Source organism: Trachypithecus francoisi, unplaced genomic scaffold, assembly GCF_009764315.1.
Source record: "Trachypithecus francoisi isolate TF-2019V2 unplaced genomic scaffold, Tfra_2.0 Lachesis_group16, whole genome shotgun sequence".
NCBI classification, from domain to species: domain Eukaryota; kingdom Metazoa; phylum Chordata; class Mammalia; order Primates; family Cercopithecidae; genus Trachypithecus; species Trachypithecus francoisi.
Genome location: NW_022681461.1, coordinates 56977360 through 57000945, shown reverse-complemented (window position 1 = coordinate 57000945; position 23586 = coordinate 56977360). Strand labels below are relative to the sequence as shown.

Here is a 23586-nt window from a genome sequence, read left to right as displayed (position 1 = left end):
CACATCTTCTTTTTTTTTTGGCAGGGGAGATGGAGTCTCACTCTTTTGTCCAGGCTGGAGTGCAGTGGCGTAATCTCCGCTCACTGCAACCTCCGCCTCCCGGGTTCAAGTGATTCTCCTGTCTCAGCCTCCCAATTAGCTGGGATTACAGGTGCCCACCACCACGCCTGGCTATGTTTTTTGTAGTTTTAGTAGAGACGGGTTTCGCCTTTTTGTCCAGGCTGGTCTCAGACTCCTGACCTCTGGTGATCCATGTTGTCCAGGCTGATCTCTAACTCCTAACCTCTGGTGATCTGCCTGCCTCAGCCTCCCAAAGTGCTGGGATTACATGTATGAGCCACCGTGCCCAGCCCTACATCTTTCAATCGTCAGTTTCTTTCTTTTTTCCTTGTTGTTTGAAACCAGATTATTTTAGCTGTAGAATTTCCCACAGTGTCAATTTTACTGGTTAAAGCCTTGTCGTTCCCTTTAATATGTTCTTCAGTCACCTATATTTCTTGTAAGCTGTTAGATCTAGTAGCTTTATCAGGTTCAGAGTCAAGTTTCTGGCAATAGTATATGTGGTATTCTGTATTTTCTTTTGTATCACATCAGGAAGCACACAATATATTTTCATGATATTAAGATTGATCAGTGGAGCCGGGCGCGGTGGCTCGCGCCTGTAATCCCAGCACTTTGGGAGGCCGAGGCGGGTGGATCACAGGGTCAGGAGATCGAGGCCATCCTGGCTAACACAGTGAAACCCCGTCAATACTAACAATACAAAAAATTAGCCGGGCGTGGTGGTGAGTACCTGTAGTCCCAACTACTTTAGAGGCTGAGGCAGGAGAATGGCGTGAACCTGGGAGGCAGTGCTTGCATTGAGCCGAGATTGTGCCACTGCACTCCAACCTGGGCGACAGAGTGAGACTCTGTCTCAAAAAAAATAATAAATAAATAAATAAAGATTGATCAGTGGGTTCAAGTATTGTATCATTCATTCATTATAAAGTTCCCATCAGCCTTTCACATAATGGTAATTTTTAGCAGCTACTGATGATCATTGCCTAGATTCGATATTTTATTAAGATTAACAGAATGATTGTACTGTAATTCTAATATTATTTCTGCATTTGATCACCAACACTTTTCTGTATAGATCTTTCCACATCAACTCTGGTTACCGTGTGGAACTTTTATACAGAAAAGACAGAATAAATGCTTGCCTTGACCCTTCTCCTAACTTATTTACTGGTTTTCAGAAGGAGTTGTTTACTAAATATCTTTTTTTTTCTTTTCATTTCTCAAATTGTTTCATATTTGGCCATTGGAAACCTCTTTAAATTGGCTCCTATGACCTTTTAATAAGACCTTCAGTAATCTTCCTTGCTTTCTAATATTACAGAATGTTCTAGGTTCAACTTGCACATTTCTTGCTCTAGACCTCAAACCAGCACTTTTGCCAGGAAGTCCTGTTTGTTTGTTTGTTTTCTTTTAGTGGGAAATGGTATTTTATTCAATTATTTTATACTGATTTGTGGAAGAATGTAAAGAGCACCCAAGTCACAACTATTAAGATCTCAGACTGGGCACGGTGGTGCACGCCTGTAATCCCAGCACTTTGGGAGGCCGAGGCAGGTGGATCACCTGAGGTCAGGAGTTCACGACCAGCCTGACTAACATGGTGAACTCTGTCTCTATTAAATACAAAAAAAAAATTTAGCTGGGCGTGGTGACGCATGCTTGTAATCCTAGCTACTTGGGAGGTTGAGACAGGAGAATCACTTGTGCCTGGGAGGTGAAGGTTGCAGTGAGCCAAGATTGTGCCATTGCACTTCAGTCTGGGCAACAAGAGTGAAACTCCATCTCAAAAAAAAAAAGATCTCAGTGACGTAACATGTGAGTATTTCTCATTAACTCTGCATGTTCAACATGGATTAATAAAGGGACTCTGTTCATCAGATTTTCTCAAGGACTCAGACTGATGGGGCTTTCTCTCCACACGTGCTTCAGTAGTTGTTGCAGCAGTCAAAGGGCAACATGGTTAATAAGGCACTGGCTGTCCGGGCGCGGTGGCTCACGCCTGTAATCCCAGCACTTTGGGAGGCCGAGGCGGGTGGAACATAAGGTCACAAGATCGGGACCAGCCTGTTCCACCATGGTGAAACCCCGCCTCTACTAAAAATACAAAAATTAGCTGGGTGTGGTGGCGGGCACCTGTAATCCCAGCTACTTGGGAGGCTGAGGCAGGAGAATTGCTTGAACCCAGGAAGTGGAGGTTGCAGTGAGCCGAGATCACACCGCAGTACTCTAGCCTGGTGACGGAGCGAGACTCCACCTCAAAAAAAAAAAAAAGAAGAAAAGGCACCGGCTTTTAAAAGCATGTGCCTTCCTTGAATGTCACAGTAGTGGATAATTTTTAAAAATCAATTTTAAAAAACCCCAAAAACGTGTCTGACTGAAAGTGTCAGCTACCATTTTGTGTGTTGACTAATGCAAGTATCATGACTGTGCCTTAACTTCAAATGGAGGAGGAAAGTACCATCCTCCCATGCGTCCAAAAAGGGAGAGTTACCACAGCATGCTTTCTGGTCATCAGTTATTCAGCATCATCAAACAATCCAAAAGTCTCCTCTGAGTGATGCTAAGTATTCTAAATATCAGGGAGGAGATGCTCATAAGTAAGCTGTCACCCATACCCAGTATACAATTATGGAAAAGGAATAGGATAATCAGAGCAAACCCTCTCATTCAGAAGAGGAAGCAGTGCGGGACAACAGTTTTTAATCTAGAGCCATTCTGAAATCCAAATAAGTGGCTGTCTCAAGGATCCTCAACTCAGGGTAGAGAGAGTTTTGTGATTGCTTCCTTCTGGTCTAGGAAAAAGATTTCCCAATCCATTGTTCTTTATGGCTGTGCTTCGACCCCCAAGGAAATTCTTCTTTGTAAGATAATTTTTTTTTCTTTTTTCTTTTGAGAGAGGGTCTCACTTTGTTGCCCATACCAGAAGGCAGTGCTGCTACAGCTCACTGCAGCCTTGACTTCCCCGGCTCAAGCGATTCTCTTACTGGGACGACAGGTGCGTGCCACCATGCCTGACTAATTTAAAAATTTTTTTTAGAGACGGTGTCTCACTCTATTGCCCAGGCTGGTCTCAAACCTCTGAGCTCAATCCAGAATGCTAGGATTACAGGCATGAGCCACTTCACCTGGCTAATTTTTCTTTCTTTTTGTTTTAAAGACAAGATCTTGCTGTGTAACCCAGGCTGAAGTACAGTGGTATGTGATCACAGTTCACTGCAACCTCTGTGCCCTGGGCTCAAGCAGTCCTCCCACCTCAGCTTTCCAAGTAGCTGGGACCACAGGCGCATACCACCACTCTCAGCTAGTTTTTTGTACTTTTAGTAGAGACGGGGTCTCGCCACATTGCTTAGGCTGGTCTCGAACTCCTGAGCTCAAGCATCAAGCAGTCTGCCTGCCTTGTCCTCCCAAAGTGCTGGGATTACAGGTGTGAGTCACCGTGCCTGGCGTAATTTTTCATATTTGTAATTTTTAGCCTGCACAATTTTATATCAAGAAAGACATTTAATTAACCATTTCATTACTGTTGGACTTGGAGCTTGGCTGCAGGTTTTATGGTCATTTTAATGAAAGCAATCTTAAATATTTATATAAACAGTGTTTCAAAATCATTTACATTATCTCCGTATTATGATTTGTTAAAGCTGAAAGGATTGTGTATTTCACTTAAGTTCTGCTCCCTCATTTTACAGACAAGGAATCTGATTTTGAGTAGTAGTTCTGCAGTTACGTGACTTGTAAGTGCACAGATAGGCCTTTCACCTAGGCAGTCTGGCACCAGAGTCTGCTCTTGACCATTGTACTCTTGTGTGTCTCTGCTGAATTAAGCCTTAGTTAGCTAAGATACCACCACTTCAAAGAATGTTTTTAAAATTAGAATGCTTTAGTAACTTTCAATGTTGAGCATTTTTCTATATGAAAATGTGTTATCCAACGATGTTTTTTCCTTAGTTTGTAGTCTATCATCTGGAAAATTTGGGACATTACTTAGTGGTTCATGGGACACCACTGCTAAAGTCTGGCTGAATGACAAGTGCATGATGACCTTGCAGGTACAGTAATTCTGTGTAAATATTCTAAAGACTAATTAAATTGAATGATTCTGTGGCAACTTAAATTGATACCCATTTTACTCACAGGGTCATACAGCTGCAGTGTGGGCGGTAAAGATCTTACCTGAACAGGGCTTAATGTTGACTGGATCAGCAGACAAGACTATTAAACTGTGGAAGGCTGGAAGATGTGAGAGGACTTTTTCAGGTAAGATCAGGGTAGACAAGTTTTATAATATCATTGCTTTTTATTTGCTCAGATATATTTTCTCAAAAGTTTAAAAGCATGAAAATATTTGAAAACATTAGTATATTTAAGCTACTAATTTGAGTTAATGTAGTTTTTCTGATGAGTTAATATCTAATACCTTTAAAAAAGATATAATGAGACCTCTCATAAAACAGCCAGGTGTAGACTGATAAATAGCTGTCTGATAAGCTATATATAATATGGGTATGTGCTCTGCATATATGTATGTAATTTTTGGTACATAGTTATATTCTTGGTTGTCATTTTAATACTTTTAGCCTGAAACTTCTAAACATAAGCCTAATTGATGGTCAGTCAGCAGTGTTATCTTCATATATGGAAGAAAGCATTATTAATGTCTTTATATTGAAGCACATTGTTTATAATGGATTTTAGGCTTTGTTTATGTTGGGGTTTATGGTGAGTATTCTTTTTAAGCCCCAGCTATTAAATAATGCCAATACTGATGCATCTGCTATCTAATAGTAATGTCACTGATTTATTTGTAGAGTACTTAAATTTTTACTGTGAATTTTAATTGGTGTTGTTTTTCCTCTCTTTTTGAATTTTTTCATTAAAACTTGGTAACTACCCTAGATAATATGCAAGAAGTCCCTTCGTACAGATAAAAGTGTCTTTTGGCTGGGCGTGGTGACTCACACCTGTAATCTCAGCCCTTTGGGAGACTGAGGTGGGTGGATCACTTGGGACCAGGAGTTCGAGACAGCCTCAGCAGCATGGTGAAACACTGTCTCTATTAAAAATATAAAAAAGTCTGTGCGCGGTGGCTCACACCTGTAATCCCAGCACTTTGGGAGGCCGAGGCGGGTGGATCACAAGGTCAAGAGATGAAGACCATCCTGGCCAACATGGTGAAACCCTGTCTCTACTAAAAATACAACTGGGCATGGTGGTGTGCACCTGTAATCCCAGCTACTCGGGAGGCTGAGGCAGGAGAACTGCTTGAACCCGGGAGGTGGAGGTTATAGTGAGCCGAGATTGTGCCACTATACTCCAACCTGGCAGTGGAGCAAGACTCTGTCTCAAAAAAATAAAATAAATATAAATAAAAATACAAAAAAATTAGCCAGGTGTGGTAATGCACGCCTGTAATCCCAGCTATTCGGGAGGCTGAGGCACAAGAATCTCTTGAATCCTGGAGGCAGAGGTTGCAGTGAGCAGAGATAGCTCCATTGCACTCCAGCATGGGCAACAAAGTGAGACACTATCTCACAAAAGCAAGAAAGAAAAACAAAAAAAGTATCTTTTGATGGAAAGTGGATGATGACTAAACATCCTTCTATTTCTGCTTCAATATATATTATATATATGTATCAATCATTATTAATCTGTGTTAGCTAATCGAAGTCAACAAATACTGAACATAGGAAATCTGACTTCTGATCTCCTTCACAAGCTTCAGAGAATGTTTTGTTCTTAAATTTATGGGCTATTCTTTGTTTTATATTTCTGTTATGTTTGAATATTATTTATTTTATAAGTTACTCTTGTTATAGGGGAAGAAAAATTAAAAATGCATTATCAGGTGGATGAATTCTTGGGATCAAAATACTATTTTTAGAGGTTTTTGGAGAAGACAGAATGAATATAAAATAACTTCCCAAGACTGATGATAAAAAAATATTGCTAAACCTTAAATACAAATTTTGGTTACCAGGCTTTCAACAGAAAATAAGATTTCTCTAACTTGAAAATTAATTTTTACTACTCACTGATATGTTTTATAATGTTTGTAAAATGTATAGAGCCATCAGCCAAATTATCTGTTTTATTGATATGCATTATTGTTTTTTAATGCAGGGCATGAAGACTGTGTAAGAGGTTTGGCAATTTTGAGTGAAACGGAATTTCTTTCCTGTGCAAATGATGCTAGTATTAGAAGGTGGCAAATCACTGGCGAGTGTCTTGAAGTATATTATGGACATACAAATTATATTTATAGCATATCCGTTTTTCCAAATTGTAGAGGTAAGGTTATATTATGTATTTAATGTTTTGTATTGAGCATTATTCCGTCCCATTTGTGAGATGGAGGGAGGAGGGCTGATTACTGTCTGTGGAGACTTGAATAATTTAGTAAATTTATTTCATAAGTATCTTTCTCCTGTTTACAAAAAAGAAAATTGTATGGCAATCTTTATATTAATTCAGATTACATTGTTGTGTTGTAAAAAGTTCTTGGGTATCTGAAGAAAGACTTTGTAAGATGTGACATGAATAAAAAATGTGATTTTGAAGTTGTATATGTTGTAGGTGACAAAACATACGAAATTTAAAACTGTAATTTTAAAACTCTTTGGGTTTCAGAAAGTCAGTGTATCCGGAAAGATGGTATGTATAAATGTACTTAATTTTATTTATTCGAACTAATACTTCCTATATTCATTAATTTTAGACTTTGTGACAACAGCAGAGGACAGATCTCTGAGAATCTGGAAACATGGGGAATGTGCTCAAACCATCCGACTTCCAGCTCAGTCTATATGGTGCTGCTGTGTGCTCGACAATGGTGACATTGTGGTTGGTGCGAGGTATTTATATCCTAGTCAGTTATTAAATGTTATGTGTCTAGGCCTTCAGTAGGCACTAGAGTGTACAGAGATAAGCCATGAGGAATTTCAGGTGTCTTGGGAAGACTATATGGACACTTCAATTACTAAGCAAAACAGTAGTAGATTTTATAGCTTTCACACTAAGTGATGCATGATATACCGGTATTGTACTGCAATTGTGCAGTCAAGATATTGACTACAAAAGAAGTTAGAGAAGGTAAAGATTGGTGTGGGAAAACTTTCTGTAGAAGAAGTTTGAATTGGATTTTGGAAGATTATGAGTAAGAAAAGGTACACGAATTTTTGTCGAAGCTAAGAGTATAAGTTTCCTTAGTGAGAATGAATGTAGCATGCCTAGGAAGTGAAGGAAAATGGTGGAGTACTAATGCTGGGATAATAGGTACAATGGGGCTTAACTGTGGAGAACCTTTAGTGCTTTCATGCCAGGCATTTTTTAGATTCATTGCTTGGGGTTAAAGGGTTATGGTTCTTGAGCAAGAAATAGAATTGAAGGAAAACTTACGAATTATTAAATGTGTAGATTGGATTTAACTACTGGTGACAATGGACAGGAAGGTATATTAGAAAGCAAATACAGTAGGAGTGTGAAGTTATAAGACATTGGCCCCACAATGCTAATGGGTAGGAAATAAATAAATGAGATAATCCAGAAGGAAAACAGTCAGAAAAAGGATGAAAGAAAAGGATAAAGTTTCAAACTGTTGGTGATTGGACGTCCCCATTAATAAAAATGGAGAAGTGGGAGAACTGGTTGGGTACAGAAGGTGATAACTGTGGCCTTAGACTTCCTGAGGTCCGCAGTGGTGGTGAGCCACACTCATGCCAGTGGATCATGGTCATTTGAACTGGAGCCTAGTGTAAGAACTGAGGCTAAGATAAAGATTTTGCAAAGCTTCCAAAAGCAAACCATAGGACACCATTCTCTGAGAGAAGAAATATAGGGGAGGAACAGAAGACTAAGAACTGAGTTTTATGATACACCATCAGTAGAGAAAAAGAAGCTAGTAGGTTAAACAAAACAAAGCAATTCAAATGTTGAAATTTCTGGGAGACAGAAAAGGAAAGATTTTGGAGGGAGATTGTCATCAGTGTCAAAAAGTGTTTGAGGAATCAAGGAATGGTAAGTTTGGAAAGCATTTGGATTTGTTTTGAAAGATGTTATTAGTGACTTTTGGCATCAATCACATTTTGAATAGAAAACGATAGGAAAAAAGGCAAATAAGAGGAAATAAAGGGTTGGAGGAGATGGATGAAGGATCATAGACTACTCTATAATGCTACTGTAGCGTTGAAAGCAATAAGAAGGCCAGCTGCTGTGGCTCACACGTGTAATCCCAGCACTTCTGGGAGGTCAGGGGGGAGGATCGCTTGAGCTCAAGAGTTCGAGACTATCCTGGGTGAGCTCCCGAGACCCTGTCTCCACAAAGAAAATTCTTTAATTAGCTGGGCGTGGTGGCATGCATCTGTAGTGCCAGCTGCTCAGGAGACTGAGGTGGGAGGATTGCTTGGGCCCGGGAATTTGGGGTTGCAGTGAGCTGTGATTGCCGCCGTTGCACTCCAGTCTAGGTGACAGTGGGACCCTGTCTCAAAAAAAAAAAAAAGAAGAAAAAGAAGGTGACAGCTATAAGGGATGGAAGGTCTAATAAAGTGAGTGTTTTATTTTTTGGCTGGGACAGGGGGTGATTTATAGGCTTAGTTTTTTTCCCCCAAGCATATTTGAAGTTGAAGAAAAACCAATAGAAAGAGTGATACACATGTTTGTGGATGATTAAGTTAGAAACAGGTTTCCTGTAGAATGGGCCAGGATTAATACAACTGGAAGTGTCTGATTTGCTTCTCCTATCTCAAAATTTAGAATTAAGAAATCATGGAGATGAAGTAATTTTTCTGAGAAAAGAGATTAAGGATGGCCATCTAATCCAAACATTAGGCCATTTTTTTTTCCCCCTTGATTGAAGTTACATTGCTAGTTACTGGCATAGTAAAGGAAGACCATATTTTTCTACTGAACATCTGCTAATTATAAGCCCTACATTGGGTCTTTGAGCCCTTTATAAACTAAACTAGCCCACTACCTTTCTCTATATGGTAATAACTATATAATATTGACTTTAAAACTACATACTATAGCTCTAGATTCTTACGATGGTAAATATTTAACTTGGAATTGGAACTTGTATAAAATACATATTTCTCTGTTCTTTGTCAATAATTTTTCTATTAAATAGTTGACATAATAGTAGTATGTGCTGAAGTCAGCACAGTGCTGTAATCAGCAATTAATACATGCTAATGTTTCTCATTCACAAATACAGATGATTTTTACTATGGATCATTCAGGTGTGATAATGTTAATGTATTATGGCAATGACTTTTAAAATCAGTTTATTTTTCCTTACAGTGATGGCATTATTAGAGTGTTTACAGAATCAGAAGATCGAACAGCAAGTGCTGAAGAAATCAAGGCTTTTGAAAAAGAGCTGTCTCATGCAACCATTGATTCTAAAACTGGCGATTTAGGGGACATCAATGCTGAGCAACTTCCTGGGAGGGAACATCTTAATGAACCTGGTAAGTATTTTATTGTACCTAGTAGGAAAAATTCACCATATTTGGCTTTTGGAATGATTAAGAGAAGAAAAATAAATGTTGTTTTGCTCGTGTTTTAGTGTTACTCTTATTGCTAGATGCTGATTTTTGAGAATTTCTACTATTATACATAATCACTATGAGAAACCATGTTCTTGCCTCTGTCTCACGGTAGACTTTGAATTAAGCTTCTCATAAACAGGAATTAAAAAATAAATCTCCCAAGACTTAGACCATTTACAGTAGGCATTCAAAAGGCACTCATTTAATACTTTTTGGTTGATTGGATTCTCTAAGAGGGGTTGTGCAAACTGAATATTAAAACGAGTTTAAATACATAATTAGCCAGGTGTGATGGCATGTTCCTATGGTCCCAGCTACTCAGGAGGCTGAAGTGGGAGGATGGTTGAGCCCAGAAGGTCGAGGCTGAGCTGAGACCACACTATTGCACTCCAGCACAGGTGACAGAGCATGACTGTGTCTCAAAAAAAAAAAAAAAAAGAGTTTAAATCAAGCATTGTCTGTGTAATGAGTTGGGAATCATTTGAGTTTGAAATCAGAAGACAGTAGTCATCTCAAATGAAATCTTGTGTTGGGTATATCTCTTGATGCATAATTATACCAGTGCTTCTAAAAGCTTGGTTCATGGACCTCTGGGGATTCTGAGATCCTTTCAGGATGTCCATGAGGTCAAAACTAATTTTTGTAATGCTAGATATTATTTGAATTTTGTACATTGTGTTAATGTTTGCACTTATGGTACAAAAACAATGGTGGGTGAAACCATTGGTTCATTAGTATGTAAATCAAGGCAAGGGCATTAAGCCATTCTGGTAATGTTCTATTTGCATGCAGTTGTAGTTTTAAAAAGAAAAAAAGAAAAAAAAAACGGTTTGCCATTAAGCATGTCCTTGATGAGGCATTAATATTAAGAATTATAAATTTTATTACATTTTGACACGTCTTTTTAAATATTCTGGGTGAGAAAACATAAAGTAGACATAAAATAAATCAAACTACTACGGTGTCTCAAAGAAAAGAACTTGTGCCGTCATTTGAGTTGCAGGCTAAACTGCCAGTTTTTTCATGGAGTGCTATTTTTATTTGAAAGAATGACTATGGTTATTTAGGCTTTGGTATTTGGCAGGCTTTTTTGGAAAATGAACAAAGTGAGCATGTTCCCTCAAGGAAAATAACTGACAATATATGTTGCCAAAGATAAAATTCAAGTATTTGAGTGAAAATTGAAATTTGGGAAAAATGTATCTCCACCAGGAACTTAGTAGCTTCCCATTTGTATTGATACCAGTGATAATATTAATAAATGCCATTTTTTAATGTGGAATAATAAACTATATAAATATGCAGAAGATCTGTGTAAGTCATTGAACCATTATTTTCTGTATGACTAGTATCTCATACCAACTCAGACATGGGTAAAAGAGCCATTCAAAGTGCAAGATGGCCGGGCACGGTGGCTTATGCCCGTAATCCCAGCACTTTGGGAGGCCAAGGCGGGCAGATCACGAGGTCAGGAGATTGAGACTATCCTGGCCAACATGGTGAAACCCTGTCTCTACTAAAAATATAAAAACAAAATTAGCCAGGTGTGGTGGCAGGCGCCTGTAGTCCCAGCTACTTGAGAGGCTGAGGTGGGAGAATGGCATGAACCCAGGAGGCAGAGATTGCAGTGAGCTGAGATCGCGCCACTGCACTCCAGCCTGGGTGACAGAGCAAGACTTGGTCTCAAAAAAAAAAAAAGTGCAAGATAGACCAGTGGATTTTAGTGTAATAGAGCATGAAAAATTCATTGATGCTGTTTCAGATTGTACACTATAACCTTTAAAAAACTAGTATTTCTGGCCTATCCACATTTTCTGAAAAGACTCGTCTTCTCTTTTTCAACTACCTCTGTGTGTTAGGCTGGATTTTCTTTATGTGGTCAACCAAAATAACAAATTGAAACAGATTAAGATGGGGTAAGAGGGGAGATTAAAGTATGATGGACTAGGCCAGAACCGGCATATATTACACCCACCTAGATTCCACTGACCATTACTCAGTAATGTGACATCATGTGACTGCCCGATGCAAGGGGACTAGATAATGTAGTCTCTGGCTAGACAACTACAGCTGTATCCAATGGAAGAAGAGCATGATTCTTTGGAGGATGGATAGCTGTCTCCGCCACTAAAGGCCTTGTTGAGAACATGACATTTGTGTAAAGTCATTAAAGAGGCAAAGGAGCAAATACTGCCAATATCTGTGTAAAGCGTATCATAGGCAGAATAAATAGCCAGTGCAAAGGCTCTGTGGCTGAAATTGGCAGATGAGGGGACAGGGGAAATAGTAGAAAGTAAGATCATATAGGGTAGTAGGGACAATTTATATTTGGTCTTGTATACTACTCAAGAGTTTAGGCTTTTACCAAGTGAGATTAGAAGCATTGATGGGTTTCAAGCAGAAGAGTGTCAGGACCTAGTTAAACTTTTGAAAAAATTCCTGAGGTTGCTGGGTGGAATATACATTGTCAGGGGCCAAGAGCACAGGTAAGAGGCCGTTGAATCAACCCAACTGAGAAATGATGGTGGCTTGGACCAAGGGATGATGATGGAGATGCTAAGGAGACAGTTTTCTGGATATAAAGAATGAGCTGGGCCGGTCGCAGTGGCTCAAGCCTATAATCCCAGCACTTTGGGAGGTCGAGATGGGCAGATCACGAGGTCAGGATATCGAGACCATCCTGGCTAACACAGTGAAACCCCGTCTCTACTAAAAAAATACAAAATACTAGCCAGGCGAGGTGGCGGGCACCTGTAGTCCCAGCTACTCGGGAGGCTGAGGCAGGAGAATGGGGTGAACCCGGGAGATGGAGCTTTTGCAGTAAGCTGAGATCTGGCCACTGCACTCCAGCCTGGGCGACAGAGTGAAACTCCGTCTCAAAAAAAAAAAAAAAAAAAGACTGAGCTGATAGAAGTAGCTGAAGTGGGTGCTGAGAAGTAGCTGAAGGAGCTATGGGGTTGAGAGAAAGGTGTCAGACTTTCCTACTTTTCAGCTTGAGCCACTGGATTAATGGAGAGCCATTTATGGAATGAAATGTGTTAGGAAGATACATTCACTAATAAAGCTTGTTTTATTTTTGATGGGCTAGTTGCTTCCTAGTAGAATCATGTTTTGTTAACCTTCCTTTGACTAATAGTATTTCCTTCTAACTGTTATTTTTTTTGGCCACTTTCTAGTAAAATTACATTTTTAAATATTTAATACAATTTTATTTTGAAACAAAATCCATATTCTCTTATGTGTACATTTTAATGTTAAGAATTTTCTATCTAAATGTTTTTCAATTTTACACTGCCATTCTACCTTTGATTCTTAAAATTTTTATTTTAAGGTACTAGAGAAGGACAGACTCGTCTAATCAGAGATGGGGAGAAAGTCGAAGCCTATCAGTGGAGTGTTAGTGAAGGGAGGTGGATAAAAATTGGTGATGTTGTTGGCTCATCTGGTGCTAATCAGCAAACATCTGGAAAAGTTTTATATGAAGGGAAAGTATGTCGACTTCTACTTTCTAATTACGTTATCTTAAATCATTAGGCAAATTAAAGGTTTCCTTTGCCCCATAGTGATAAAATTTTCTTTGTTTTGACATGTAAAAATACATTACTGTGGGATAATAATCTTTTTTTTCCCTGTCTTGAAATAGATATTTTAAAAGTATCTTTCCATGTAGTGAGAGCTGCATTTGATAGACAAATTAGCAATTGTCTGTCACTTAGTAGTTTCTGTACAAAAGCTGTTCCCAGCCATTTTGTATTGGGAGCTTCTCTGCCACCTTTCATCTAATACCTCATGCCTGGCTATATTTAACTTGACAAGACATGAGGGACCCTGCAGGGCAGTGCTTAAAATGCTGGCATGTTTTGGTGAGTAGGGCACAGTAACAGCTAATAATTTTGACCTTGGTATCAACCAGTTGGAAACTCTCCTTTGGCTCTAGAATTAATATGTAGTTGTAATCCATCCTTCATCCTCACCCCCATCCCCTAATGAAATACTAATTTTGCATCACATGCAGATGGGGGCTATTAATCTTTATCTGCCAAAAAGGAAGATTTTAGCACTGTACTTTGGAGAAAATTTAAGTACTATGATTATTAAAATAAAGAACACATTTGTGTTATCTTGTATGTTATTAATATACGTGAACAGATAATAAACATGTGTCTCCTTTTTATATTCCTACTTTAGGAATTTGATTATGTTTTCTCAATTGATGTCAATGAAGGTGGACCATCATATAAATTGCCATATAATACCAGTGATGATCCCTGGTTAACTGCATACAACTTCTTACAGAAGAATGATTTGAATCCTATGTTTCTGGATCAAGTGGCTAAATTTATTATTGATAACACAAAAGGTCAAATGTTGGGACTTGGGAATCCCAGCTTTTCAGATCCATTTACGGGTAAGTTAGTGTTTATATTGAGTCTTACGTAGTTCCATTAGTGTTGATTGATATTTTTGATGTTTTCAAACACTCATGTGATTAGCTTTTTCAATAAATACCAACATCTACAGCAAAGTTTTACTTCACATTCGTATGTTTAAGCCTCAAATTATGTAGTAATTCTGTATTTTACAGAAATAATAGTAAATTGTCTTTCAAAAATACAATCATACTATAATGGAATTTCAGTTATTTGAAACAAAAACAAACTTGTAAGTTCTTTTATATAGTGTTTCTTTTTAAAAATTATATTTTGGCAAAATTTAGTAAATAATTCTTTTTTCACGCGAGGCTAAATTGGTCAGTCATGCATCAAATCTAAAGGTGAACCCTGTGGGTAGTTTTAGTTTATATGTGATATATATTCTACCCTTTCATTTTAAGTTAGTTGTTTGTAACATCGTATGCAATATCTCAGATGTTATAAATGCAGTTAGGTGCTCATAACAGTCTGTAAATTGTAATGCTGGTGGTACTAGTCCAAATTCTGGCTCCTAAGAAGTGGAATCTAATCCTAGTAATATTAATGTGAGTTCTGGAGACTGGTATAGGAGGAAATAAAATGCCTCCTCTAAATAACATTTTGAGATAGGCACTTGACTGTTAATGTTTTCCTCTCGTCATTTCTGATTCACATTTTTCATATGCTAGTGCTCTTCCTTGTTTAAAAGGACCTCATATTGTATTCCTGTCTCAAATCCTTATGTAGATCCACCTTTTCTTCCCTGAAAGCTACTCCACATTCCCAAATTATCTCTTCTCCTTCTACTTCAAAATTTCATTGCCCATTCATATAATAAAACTAATGTTACCTGCATCTTGATTTAAATAGAATTATCAGGCCAGGTGCAATGGCTCATGCCAGCACTTTGGGAGGCCGAGGCGGGCAGATCACAAGGTCAAGAGTGCAAGACCAGTCTGGCCAACATAGTGAAACCCCATCTCTACTAAAAAAGAAATACAAAAATTAGCCAGATGTGGTGAATATGCGCCTGTAATCCTAGCTCCTTGGGAGACTGAGGCAGGAGAATCACGTGAACCCAGGAGGCAGAGGTGGCAGTGAGCCGAGATTGCGCCATTGCACTCCAGCCTGGGCGACAGTGCAAGATTCCGTCTGAAAAAAAAAAAAAATTAAAAAAAAAAAATTATCAAAGTAACTCACTACTGAATTACAGATGATCTGATCCTCCATATACTTGCATTTAAAAAGAAAATAAGTGCTTAGTATCTGGATATTTTTGTTGTTGGAATTTTAGACTATAGTTCAAAAAAGTGAACACAGATTGTAGTACTGTGTAAGCTATTTTGCATGTGGGACACAGGAAAGGAATTAAAGCAGCTGACTTTGTCTGGAAACCTAGGAAGCACTTGGCTTGTTTTGCCCTTCTAAGACTCTTAACTTTATAAACATCCTTCCTTTTTTTTTGTTTTTGTGGACAACCTGATTATTTCCCTAAAGGTACTAACAAAACATAGGCACATATGCCACACATTCGTAAATGTATAAATGGAAATCTCTTTCCTTTGTGGTTTTCATCCCCTTTCTAATTCTCTTCTCCAGTGGGTTGTAAGCTTCAGTGGATATTAGCAATTTTGTTCCCTACTGGATCCCCAGCACTGAGTCCATTGTTTGACACATGAGTTAATGAACCTGGAGCTCTAAAAGATTAACATTTAGTGCCTGTGGTTTTGATAACAACAACAGCAGGAATTCTTGTGAGTTTGTATAGGAACAGACACAGGAATTGATTGTATGTATATATATTTAGGTCAGATATCACCTGCAATTCTCTTTTGATATTTGAATTAAGCTTTAATATTTAAGTGCTGGGGCTAAGATATAATAAAACATTAAAGTTAAGAAAACAAAACTTGGATACTCATTAAAATTTCAGTTTTTTCCCAGCTATAAGACTTTTAACTATAGTTTCTGTCATTCTATCATGTGAAAGTTTTGCTCTTCTGTTTTTCTCCAAATGTAGGTTCTTCTAAAACAAGCATTGTGCTGTTTGAAAAATTCAGAACTTTGGTGCACTTCTGCCTTTTCTTTGTTTTGCATGCACAGGTGGTGGTCGGTATGTTCCGGGCTCTTCAGGATCTTCTAACACGCTACCCACAGCAGATCCTTTTACAGGTGGGATACAGTTTTGATTCATGTATCTTTCTTCACTAAATGTATAGCATCTTGCATTACATGGCTTTATATCTTGGAGATGTCATCCAGTAACTGATAATTCCCTTATCTGTATTTTCAATTTTGATGGATCTCCTTTTCTTTAACTTCTGATTTTTGCTTTTTCCTGGAGTAGTTGTGTAGATTTCCTCATGAATTTTAAATAGCATATTATTAGAACTCATTGTTTTCTCCAGGAGTCCTTCCCACCAGGAGAGCAGTGTAGTTAAGAACATAGGTTTTAGAGTCAGACAAACCTTGGTTCAAAACTGGGCTCTACCACTTACTTGCTGTGAGAAGTTGGCAAGTTACCTAACCTGTCTGAGCCTATTTTTTTATCTGTGAAATTAGATAATAGGGGAACCCACCAACCAAGACACAGCATGAGTGCTATCACTGGCGAGATGCTACCCAATCACGAGCAGAGAAGGAGCCATGTGAGTCCCTGCTATTGGATGGAGCAGTACAATCAAGAAGTCTCCCCAGGCATATTTTGACTTAACATGGAAGGAGACATTCCACCCAGCTACCCAGGAATAGTCTTCCTAATCTAAGTTATTAATGTCCTCCTTGAAGCCCTTGAAGTGTTGGTGTATCTCTTCAAAATGAATTTATTTACCAAGGTATGCATGCCTCAGCGTCAACACTACTGGAAAAGTTGCCAGAGTTAGACTTTAAGGCAGCTGAAGAAGTCTCTATTTTCAGAATGGCTTTTGATATCTTATATGATGCTGTTGTTGGATCTTCAGACAGAGTTCCTCGACAGTATACTCAGTTTGGGAAGAGATCATAGCCTTTAGATATCCACTGGCCTTGCAGATTAGTACTGTGAGCTATAAAAATCACAATCTACAGTCCTCTCTAAGCCAGAGATTGGAGAAACATACAATGTTAAGTTAGTGTCATGAAGTTGTGGATTGCTGTCAGTGAGCTTCCTTTTTCCTGTGAATGTTCTTGTGGCCCAGATGCAAATGGTTGTACAATGTGCATTGATAACCAGTAAATGAAAATAATTAACTATCGCACTAAATGCTGTGATGGTACAGTGGCTGTTAAGGAAGTCTTTGATAACATAATGTGATTTCAAATGGTAGTAAGGATCTGAAGACTAGATAAGATGGCTTTCTCTTTATCAGCAGTTCAGAAACAGTGATGCCCTGAAACTTAATACCAAGTGAGAATCCAAATCACTTTGGCGGCCTTTTTTTCTGGAACAGAAAGAACATACCAAGCTTCAACTAATACCAGCAAAATCAAGAAAACTCCGGGGGCCATTATAACCAGAGTATATCTCACTGTTCCATAATGTCAGTAACTCAGAAGATGCAGTGATTATGCAGATATGCAAGATAGCATACACAATGTCCAAGAGAATTAGGGTATCATTAGGATAATTGAATACCTTTTATATAAATATATAACAGCCTCTACCATATTGAGGTATGAAAATAAAATGGCATAATATGTGTAAGTGTTAAGCAAAATGCCTGGCGTATATTTAGGCCATCGGTGTATGTTAGTCATTGTTGATGATGATGTTTTCCCAACTTTGTCAGTGGCACTGGGGCCAAAAGATTTCCCTGTCTGGCTACAACTTAAAGTCAATCTTAATTCTTCTTTCTTTCCCATATTAATTTATGCTGTCCTTAAATTGCTAATGTTTATTAGAATGATCTGGGAAGCTTGTTTAAATTACTTATTCCAGTGTTCTACGGCCAAGAGATTCTGATTCAATAGATTAGTGAGGAGGTTAAAACTAAAACTATTCATGATCTGATCTCTCACCAAAGGATTCTAATTAAATAAATGACCTTGGTGGTAGTTTGATCTTAGATTTTTTTTTTTTTTTTTTTTTTTTGAGACGGAGTCTTGCTCTGTCGCCTGGGCTGGAGTGCAGTGGCCGGATCTCAGCTCACTGCAAGCTCCGCCTCCCGGGTTTACTCCATTCTCCTGCCTCAGCCTCCGGAGTAGCTGGGACTGCAGGCGCCCGCCACCTCGTCTGGCTAGTTTTTTGTATTTTTAGTAGAGACGGGGTTTCACCGTGTTAGCCAGGATGGTCTCGATCTCCTGACCTCGTGATCCGCCTCTCTCGGCCTCCCAAAGTGCTGGGATTACAGGCTTGAGCCACGGCGCCCAGCCAGATTTTTTTTTTGTTTTTCGAGTCAAGAGTTTTGCTCTTGTTGCCCGGGCTGGAGTGCAATGTTGCAATCTCAGCTCACCACAACCTCTGCCTCGCATGTTTAAGCAATTCTCCTGCCTCAGCCTCCCGAATAGCCAGGATTGCAGGCATGCGCCACCATGCCTGGCTAATTTTGTACTTTTAGTAGAGACTGGGGTTTCTCCATGTTGGGCAGGCTGGTCTCGAACTCCTGACCTCAGGTGATCCGCCCACCTCAGCCTCCCAAAGTGCTGGGTTTACAGGCGTGAGCCACCATGCCTAGCGATCTTAAAGTTCCCCAAGTGTTTCTAAAGTGGAGCCAGGTTGGAGTACCCCTGGGTTATGAGTGGACTCTGGAAATCTGTGTATTGAAACTGTGATTCATTCAGGTGGTCAGAAAACCATATTTAGAAAAGTGTGAGATGGTACTTTACCTCTTAAGAGCTTAATGCCTTGGGCAAGTTATTCAGCCTTCTGCTTCTAAAATATTGTGAATTATAATGGTATCTATAGAATACTATAATGAATATATGCATAGAAGATGATTAGCTGGCATATGGTTAAATTTCAACAAACCCATTTATTCTGTGTTTCTCATTATTTTAATTAATCTTACTCTTTTTCTGGTTTTGCTTTTTTAGTTTTGTTTGGCTTTCCTGTATGTGTTGCACCGATTATAACAACTCCTGGAGTGTAAATTGAGAGAGGCTAGAACAGTAGCTCATTTTTCTTCTTCCCATAAAGGCTGATCCAGTATTCTGAATATCTCCAAATCCTGCTGATTCTCTCTCTATACTTACTTTTTATCTTTCCTTCTTTCTATTTTCAATAGGACAGCCACAAGTATCATCTATAATAAAATGTGACTGGGCTGTTGCCATAGTATCTCTAACTTACCTGAGTCTTTTCCAATTGTCTTATGTGCTAGTTAGTCCCACCCCTTTACTTCAATAAAATAGCATTCACATTTCTTTCTGCAAACTTTTATTTCTCTCCAATCCACTTACATTTTTGTAATTTACTAAACTTCTACAATTATAATATATAAGGCGTGTAATGTTTACTTTGTAGCTAACATTTATTGGGCACTTATGACATGCCCAGGCACTGTTCTCAGCATTTTTCTGTATTAAATTTATGGCATATTTATTATGTATAGTATGACACCATTGTGAATTCTGCTTAATAATGGAAATAAGCAAAGGAGAGTTTGAACTTTATAATTTGCAGTCACCTTTGCTTACTAGGAGTATTATTGTATTGTAGGTGCTGGTCGTTATGTACCAGGTTCTGCAAGTATGGGAACTACCATGGCCGGAGTTGATCCATTTACAGGTACATACTTTTTGTTTCCTTTTCCTTTTTTTAGATTTTAAAAATTCATTGGAACTTTTATTTAATGAAAAGAGTAAGAAAATTTGTGTCATTTTCTTGGTTGAGAACTTTTTATGTAGTAAATCAAGATCAAACTTGTCTGGCTTTTCGAGTTTTCTCAGAATTGTCTCATTACTACGTATTAGAATCATCTGGGGAGCTTTCCAAACGTACTTCAGCCTTATCCCCAGAGATGCTTACTTGGTCTAATTCTGCTGTGAGTTAGGGACTTGGCAAAGGGTAGTTTTATAATCTTCCAGTGTGATTCTAATATGCATCTAGGAACAGAAACTACTGTTTTACTGTAGTAAGTCTGCTTTCCTCGCTACTATTACAAAGTCTATGTTTATTCTCATCTCTTCATTCTTAATGTGTTGAGAATGTTTTTCACTGGATTATAAATTGGTCTCTTTAAGAAGACTCAGGAAAGAATTTGCTTCTGTGATTTAGGCCTGGAATAGCTATCATTCTTCTGAGCAACTAATTGTTTTTTAATCCTTAGTTATCTAGTCTACAGTCTGACATACCTAACTTGTTCATTGAATATGTGCTGGTATGTTTTCCTCTGTATTGGCTGCCAGTAAAACACAGAGCTAAATTTGTGGTTCATCTCTTTCAAGTTTGACAGATATCTTGGCTTTTTTTTTTTCTACTTAATTTTTATATTCTTCGTAATTTATATAAGAGAAATTGAGTAACACATCTGTTATTCATCATTAAAATAAACACCCATAAACCTACCACTCAATAACTAACCTAGCATGTGTTTTTATTTTTTATTACTTTTGAGATGGGATCTTGTTTTGTTGCCTGGGCTGGGCTCAAACTCCGGGGCTCACATGATCCTTGCACCTCAGCCTCCTGAGTAGTTGGGTTTACATGCGCATGCTACCATGTCCATCACGTGGCATGTGATTTTGTAAGCTATTTTTTAATTGCATAAGTAACATTGGTTAGCAATACTGACGTATAACATAGTAACTCTAATTAAGATTATGAATTCTGGAGTGAGAATCTAAATTCAAATCTCAGCTCTACTACTTTTTATCTGCTTGACCTTGAACAATTTATTTGATGTGTCTGTGCTTTTGTTTTTCTCATTTGCAAAGTTGAAGTAATATCTACTTCCTAGAATTAAGAGCTTAAAATTATAAAATTTATGTAAATAACTTTTTACCAAATTGATGCTTAGTAATTGTTAGCTGTACTTGTTAACAAAAGTTAACAGTGCTCCCTCCCATTTTCCAGAAGTTAGTTTTTAACAGTATGGTGTGTATATTGGAGCTTTATATACCTTAGTACAAGCTAATGTCACCTCTTGCCTAGAATAATGAAATAACTTCCAAATTGGTCTCTCCATGATCCATATTGCAGACAGTGATCATTTTATTGTTTACTCTTATGTTTATGCACCTCCCTTGATTAAAAAACTCTTCAGTGGCTTCCCAGTGAATATTTTTCTTTTGCTTTGCCTCACATTCCTCTCTGGCTTTCCTCTGTCCAGCCATACTGACTGGTGTCAGTTTCTTGAGCATGTAATACTGTTTTCTACCTCCAGAGCTTTGAACTCACTGTTTTCTTTTGACATACTTATGTATTGTCCTTTGCCTTGTCATTTAGACCACAAATTATTGGCTGTTTTTCTGCCTTTCCTTTTTTACTTAATTGTGTAATACAGTATTAGATAAGCTCAGTGAAATTTTTCTGCACACACACATATGTCCTTTGCTAGATCACCTACTCTTATCTTTCATTGCATCCTGAACTTTTCCATCAGGGACTTTTCATTATACGTATTTGGATGATATTTGATTAATATTTGCATTCTTTTTTTTTTTTTTTTTTTTTTTTTTTTTTTTTTTTTGAGACGGAGTCTCGCTCTCCCGGGCTGGAGTGCAGTGGCCGGATCTCAGCTCACTGCAAGCTGCGCCTCCCGGGTTTACGCCATTCTCCTGCCTCAGCCTCCCGAGTAGCTGGGACTACAGGCGCCCGCCACCTCGCCCGGCTAGATTTTTGTATTATTTTAGTAGAGACGGGGTTTCACTGTGTTAGCCACAACTACTAGACTATAATGACCAAGAATGCAGGCAGTGTGTGTATAGCTCATTTTTATGTTGAGAAAAATTTATTCTTTATAAACAGAATTAATTTTATACACCAGTCTCACTAAGTGTTTCATCTTTACCTTCATCCCTTTCTATTCCTGATATACTCAGAATATTAAAATAAATCTTTTATTCATATTTTTGCACAGTACCTTAAATGTACATACATTAGAACAAAATGGGTCTACATTGATTCAGATTTGAAATTTGAGATGTAAATTAGATTTAAATTATACTTAATTTAAGTCACTTTATTCATTGAATATTGATGAATTTTCATCATGTGCCAGTTTGTTCATGATCAGATACTGAGTTTCTGTTAATATAATAGAGACTTAAGATGTGAAAAAAAAGTGTAAAAGACTAGGACTTGGACGGGCCTGGTGGCTCATGCCTGTAAAAAAAAAAAAAAAAATCAGTCATGCCTCCATGATGGAGCTTTCATAAAAATCCCAAAGGTGGCCGGGCACGGTGGCTCACGCCTGTAATCCCAGCACTTTGGGAGGCCGAGGCAGGCGGATGACAAGGTCAGGAGTTCAAGACCAGCCTGGCCAATATGGTGAAACCCTGTCTCTACTAAAAATACAAAAATTAGCCAGGTGTGGTGGTACATGTCTGTAATCCCAGCTATTCTGGAGGCTGAGGCAGGAGAATTGCTTGAACTCAGGAGGTGGAGGTTGCAGTGAGCCGAGATTACGCCACTGTACTCCAGCCTGGGCAACAGAGCGAGACTCTGTCTCAAAAAAAAAAAAAAAAAATGCTAGGACTCCTCAGCAAACCACCATGGCACACATTTACCTATGTAACAAACTTGCACATCCTGCACATGTACTCTGAAACTTAATAAAATAATTAAAAAAAAAAAAAAGACTAGGACGCCTGTCCTTCAGGGATTTATAACTTGGGAATTTATAAAGATGATGCAGAAAAAGATTAGGGCAAACGATAATGCCTACTACATCATTTGGAATAAGCGATAAAAGACATAAAAAGGGAGAGATCAGCATGCCTTAAAGAAGATGAGAATGGAAAGTTTCATATAATTATATGGTATTCTTTGACATTTTTTAAAATGTATAATTTAGATTGAATCTTAGGCCAGGCTTGGTGGTTCACACCTGTAATCCAAGCACTTTGAGAGGCTGAGGTGGGAGGATCGCTTGAGCCCAGAAGGTCGAGGCTGTAGTGAGCTGTAATTGCACCACTGCACCCTGTCTCAAAAAGAAAAAAAAGAAGTAGAAACTATGAGATGATCTTCTTCTACATTTAAGCTTCCATTCCCCAAAGCAAAAAATATTATATCAATAAATATAAATTAACCAAAATATTGTGGATATTTTTCCCTTGAGGTTGCTTGTTTATTGCATGCACTGAATAGTTGCATATCTCAATAATTGTCAAAACTAAGTCATATAGTTAGTAAAATCTCATTTTTGATCACTACTTATGGTTATCATCATCTTCTATTCTTTAAATAGGGAATAGTGCCTACCGAGCAGCTGCATCTAAAACAATGAATATTTATTTCCCTAAAAAAGAGGCTGTCACATTTGACCAAGCAAACCCTACACAAATATTAGGTAAGTCCCTTTAATTAATTTTTTCACATATTCACAGACTGTTTGAGATGTCATCAGGTTGTTTCTCTTCCCAACATGTGTCAGGAATTGGATACTTAATATGAATAGAGATTTCTATTGTGGTATTAAACAACTATG

At 38.2% G+C, this 23586-nt stretch overlaps 1 protein-coding gene across 4 annotated transcripts in view; it reads left to right on the top strand.

The window, feature by feature from the left end:
• The window catches only part of PLAA (phospholipase A2 activating protein), a 43472-nt gene that overhangs the window by 13031 nt on the left and 6855 nt on the right, over positions 1–23586 (top strand). For all 4 annotated transcript variants that reach the window (XM_033237509.1, XM_033237507.1, XM_033237508.1 and 1 more), the window contains 10 exons: positions 4012–4112; positions 4200–4320; positions 6184–6351; positions 6779–6914; positions 9358–9527; positions 12940–13097; positions 13797–14016; positions 16124–16192; positions 19656–19724; positions 23347–23448. In XM_033237509.1, coding sequence (XP_033093400.1) covers positions 4098–4112; positions 4200–4320; positions 6184–6351; positions 6779–6914; positions 9358–9527; positions 12940–13097; positions 13797–14016; positions 16124–16192; positions 19656–19724; positions 23347–23448 — 1228 coding nt within the window. In that variant the 5' untranslated portion in view covers positions 4012–4097. The remainder of the gene's footprint in view (positions 1–4011; positions 4113–4199; positions 4321–6183; positions 6352–6778; positions 6915–9357; positions 9528–12939; positions 13098–13796; positions 14017–16123; positions 16193–19655; positions 19725–23346; positions 23449–23586) is intronic.